Source organism: Echinops telfairi, unplaced genomic scaffold (assembly GCF_000313985.2).
Source record: "Echinops telfairi isolate 266 unplaced genomic scaffold, ASM31398v2 ScPeMD7_1;HRSCAF=3_0, whole genome shotgun sequence".
NCBI lineage: Eukaryota > Metazoa > Chordata > Mammalia > Afrosoricida > Tenrecidae > Echinops > Echinops telfairi.
The window spans coordinates 6944581-6949737 of record NW_022103896.1 but is presented as its reverse complement, the minus strand read 5'-3'; the positions used below and the strand labels follow the sequence as shown (position 1 = coordinate 6949737).

The 5157-nt window shown below is 55.6% G+C and overlaps 1 protein-coding gene across 1 annotated transcript in view; it reads right to left on the bottom strand.

The window, feature by feature from the left end:
• Positions 1-2336: 2336 nt before the first annotated feature.
• ZFAT (zinc finger and AT-hook domain containing) overlaps positions 2337-5157 on the bottom strand; it is a 104055-nt gene continuing 101234 nt past the window's right edge. Inside the window, exon 17 of the mRNA XM_045286964.1 lies at positions 2337-3178. Coding sequence (XP_045142899.1) covers positions 2951-3178 — 228 coding nt within the window. The 3' untranslated portion in view covers positions 2337-2950. The remainder of the gene's footprint in view (positions 3179-5157) is intronic.

Genomic DNA, 5157 nt, shown 5'->3' with positions numbered 1-5157 from the left:
ATGTACACTGGTACAGATAGGAACTGGAAACACAGGGAATCCAGGACAGATGATCCCCGCAGGACCAGTGGTGAGAGCGGCGATACCGGGAGGGTACAGGGAGGGTGGGGTAGAAATGGAGAAACCGATTACAGGGATCTACATATAACCTCCTCCCTGGGGGACGGGCAACAGAAAAGTGGGTAAAGGGAGACTTCGGACAGTGTAAGAGATGACAAAATAATAATAATTTATCAATTATCAATGGTTCATGGGGGGAGGGGGGAAGGAAGAGAAAAACATGAGGAGCTGATGCCAAGGGCTCAAGTAGAAGGCAAATGTTTTGAGAATGATGATGGCAACAAATGTACAAATGTGCTTGACACAATGGAAGTATGTATGGATTGTGATAAGAGTTGTATGAGCCCCCAATAAGATGATTAATATATATATATGTATATATGTGTGTATATATATGCCTATAGAAATAAAAGTGTCATATTCCTTCTAAAAAAAAGGCGGTGGCAGAGGCTCACCATCCCCAAAAGAATGGCTGAAGTTTAACCATTTCAGGAGGCCCTCTGATATTGAAGGAAGGAGTCGAAGCTGCACTTAAGATACTGACAAGAAACAAGGCTCCAACCGAGACGTTTCAACAAACGGCTGCCATGATGATATGCTCACTCTGCTGGGCTAAGAAATGCAGAAGATGGCTCCACAGCCAACTGGCTAGACAAGGACGCCACCCTGCTCATTCCAAAGGGAGGTGCCCCAGAGGAATGTGGAAAAGTTCAAACAGTATCATTCCTCATGTGCCCAAGCACATTATGCTGACCTTCATTTTAAAGTGACTGCAGCAGTATGTTAACAGGGAACTTCCAGAAATCCAAGCCAGATCCAGAAGAAGATGTGGACTGGAACCCCATTGCTGGCAAAAGCAAAGACTGCTGGAAAGATTCCTACCTGTCGATTGGCGATGCAGAGGCATTCGGCTCTGTGGATCGTTAACAAATGATGGCTAACATGAAGAAAACTGGAAATTCTGGTACACTTCTTGATTACGCTCGTGCAAAACCTGTGCAGGGACCAAGGGCATTCACTCATACAGAGCAAAAGGACACTGCTTGGCCAAGAGATGTGTCGGGTGGTGGCCTTTCATGAGATCTGTCCATGTGTGTACTTGGAGCAAGTCACCTGTGAAGCTGTCCTCCATGACGAGCACAGGATCAGGACTGGAGGAGGGAGGGCTCCCTCACAGACTGCAGAATGCAGGGGGCACAGCCCGACTGCTTGCTGACAGCAAAGATGACTTGAAGTACTTACTGATAAAGATCAAAGTTTTACCGCCATAGGTACAGAGCACACCCGGACATCACGAAGACAAAAGCCCTCACAAGGGGGCCGATGAACAACACTAGCACAAACGGAGAAGGTGGACGCTATTGAGAACTTCACATCACTTGGTTCCACATTCATGGAAGCCGCAGTCTAGAAATAAACGGACTTACTGGACTGGGCAAACTGCTGCCAAGTAACTTCCTTAAAGCTGTTGAAAAGCAAAGAGATCCCTTTGAAGATTCAAATGTACTTGACCCAAGGCATGTTCAACCACTCATACGCATGTGCCAGCTAGGCAGAGAACGGAAAAGTCCACAAACAGAACGGATGCCTTTGAATGATGGTATTGGTCAAGAGTATTAAGTAAACCACAAGCGTGTCACAAGGATAACGGCTGTCTTGGAGGAACCACAGCAAGAATGTTTCTTAGAAGAACCCAGCACACGTCGCAGACTGGTGCCTGTAAGACGGCATGGTGCTTGGTACAGCAGAGGGGCAGTGAAAGCGAGGGCCCGTCAGGGTGGGCACAGTGGCGGCTGCCAAGGGCTCCACTCTACCTCATCACTGAGAGGCTGGAGAGCGGGCGGCGCTGTTTGCTTCTCTTGCACTGGGTGCCAGTGAGTCTCGGGTGCCTGGAAGGTGCCAAGAACATCGTCACGGTAAATCCTAAGGAATCGAGCCACCTGGCGTCCCAGTTTGTAGATAAGACTGAGCTTCCCGAAGGTTAAGCGCCTGGCCGGGTGTCCTGGTCCCTGTCAGTGATTCCGACAGAAACACTCACAACTTAGGAAAGTCACTTGCAGGGTTTCTCCCTCCTGTTCAGTTTGTGGCCGAGTGTGGGGATGGGGTTTATGCACCTGTGCCGACTGCACCTGAGGGCGGGGCTCTAGGAAGACACGCCCCCCGCACCCCAATGCAGCGAGGCCTTGGCAGCGTGGCTGCACCACTGCAGACTCCCACAAGGGACCGCAGTGGCTGGGAGCCCATGACAGCCGGTCTGCAGTCAGCTTGGCAGCATGAAGGCTTCCGATTGTCGTTTATTGCCCCCCAGGACATTGTGTTAGGGGCTGCTCCCCATAGTGGCTGGGGACCAGGAGAGGGACCGTAAACTTCACCCCACGCAGGGTGGTGGGGGTGGTGGTCAAGCAGACCCCAGGGCTCAAACAGGGTCAGCACCGCAGGCCTACGGGAGGCCTGTGTGGGGCCCAGCTCACCTCCCTCCGGGCAGGGCTGGTGACAGGGGCGCCTTTACAGCTAGAGAATTCCAAAGGTAGCCGCGCGCACAGCATGAGCGGCACCTCGGTACTGGAGTGGGGGGCTCTACAGAAAGCAGGGCCCCTCCCATAAGGCCACTGTCCCCGCGAGGCAGGCTCCCTTGGACCAGGCGGTGCACAGGTCTCCAAGCGCAGTCCGCCAGGATGGGGCAGGGCTGGGGGGCCCCGGGGGTAATGCGGGGCAGGGCCCTTCCCTGAATCTCGCAAGGACGGTGATGCAGGTGGGAGGGGGTTGGAGGGAGGGGGGACACATGAGTGGGGGCGTTGCTGGGAGCTTAGGGCACAGGGTCAGGGTGTGGAGCTGAGCTCCCGCCCTGTGTTCCGAGTGATGCCAGTGGTGGGAAGGGCAGGCCATCCGCTTAGAGCGGGCAGGGGCTCTCGGCGGGCGTCTCCTCCACGTGGGCCACGGCGCCCTGCATGTAGAGGATGAACTCGGAGGCCTCGCCGCCCTGCGTGTACACCGTCACTGTCTCGATGCCCTCCACGTCGTCGGACGACAGCAGCAGGTGGTGCTCCTCCGCCAGGCTCGGCTGCAGCGTCTCCTGGATCATGACCGTGTGGTTGGCGCTGGGCTCCTCGTTGGTCACCTGGGGGAGCAAGAGACAGGTCATACGGGCCACCTCACAACCCCCAGCAGGAGCAGTGCTGGCCACCCCAGGCTCTGGCAGCCTTGCAGACAAGCCTGTCACCCCACCCAAGAGATGGACCAGCAAAGCGCAAGGCAGCCAGCCCCAGGGGCACCCCCTCATGGTGAGGGCAATCCTGGTGGGTTCTGTTAGAAGCAGCGGGGTCTCGGCTGGTGGTGACAGGGGCTGGGTCAGGACACATTCTCAGAATCTGACATCGTAAGGAGATGGTTATCTTGCCTGGGGAGGGAGAGGCCTCTCAGACCACCTCCAGCAACAACGAGCCGTGGGCAGAACTGTGTTTGATGAGGGAGGGCTCTGCCTGACAGCCCACCCGCCCTCACCGTCTGGTTCTACAAACCCAGCGCTCCTTCCTGGGGGCCCACGGCCGCTATCCCAAGCCCACCCCAGGCTCCCCTGCACACAGAGTAGGGGTAGGAGACACTGATGGCCCTAGGGAGCTGGTGCCTCAGGCCAAGTGCTGGCAGGCACAGGATCCAGAGCTCAGTCGGGGAGACCAGGAGCCAGAGTCACCCTGGAACGCATCCGGGCTGTTGGAAGCAGCACTGGCTGTCCCGGTCTGTATGGTTAATGTTCCCCATCAGTGTGCAGCGGGATCACTCTCCCCTTGAGCTTGAGCGAGCAGCTTCATCTATTAGCAGGCGCTTAAGTGCTCTCCCGGGAGAAGTAAAGGGGCTCTCCAGAGAAGACCACTCCAACCCCACCCCCAGTCCCCCAGTGCTGGCGCTGACACATCTTCCAGCTAAAAATTAGGGCCCGAGCTTCGCAGGTATGCGTGGCCCGAGGGGCCGTACAATTATCGAGTCAGGCTGGAGCTTGGCAGTGGGCTCAGCTCAAATTCCTCCAGGGTCAAGGCTGGGCCCTCGCCAGAGCCCAGGCCTTGCGAGCCAGGTGGCTCTGTGGGGCAGGAGGCCCAGGTTTGAGCCCCAGTCAAGGCACCTCAGGTGTAGGCCTGTGTGCAGCTGTGGGTGGATTCAAGAACGGGGCTGCAGGGACCCTCTGGCCCATACTGCCACACCTGCCCCCAGCTCTGATCCAGTCTCCAAAAACAAACTCACTCCCCCGCGTCGGTTCCCACTCACCACGGCCCTGTAGGGCAGGGTACCACTGTCCCTGTAAGTTTCTAAGACTAAACTGTTTACAGGAGTAGAGAGCCCATCTGTCTGCCCAGGAACAGCTGGTGGTTTCGAACTGCCAACCTTGTGGCTCGGAGGCTGTGTATTTCCCTGTTGCTGACACAGTGAGTTGCAGCGGCTGACCAAGGCCCTCCTGAGGACAGCAGTGGGAGTGAGACTACAACGTCCTTGCCATTAAAGGGAACTGCCTTTATCCTAACCTGGGTCTGTTTCTTCCTCCCTGGTCAGCCAGCCTGCATCCAATTGATCAGGCGATGATTATTTTTAAAAATACAAAATTTAAAAACAAAACAAAACATTGGCATCGAGTGAGTCCATGCCGCTCATAGTAACCTTACAGGGCAGAGTGTCAGATCCTAACTCTTGACAGAAGCAGAAAGCCCCGCCTTTCTCCAGCAGAGCGGCTGGTGGTTTCAAACTGCTGATCCTGCAGATCACAGGCCAAAGCAGAACCACTACGCCACCCAAAATGCAAAGGCTTTTAAAAAGCCCAGGTGGCTGGGCACGCTCCCGCTTCTCTGGACCACCACCGCTCATTCCCGAGGGCTCCCAGACAAACCATTTCCCTCTGGGATTCTTAAAGAAGTTTCCAGATCTTTCTTTGAAAATAAAGGACACCTCTCCCAACGCTCCCCTCACCCCCGCCACTCCCACACACATATACATATTACACATATCACTCTGTAATTGGAGCCGGAATGTGAACAGACAGGAGGCAGGCCCAATCTCCTCCCAGAGCTGACCTGACACAAGGCCGGGCCTGGCTGCCCAGGGGAGGGCGGA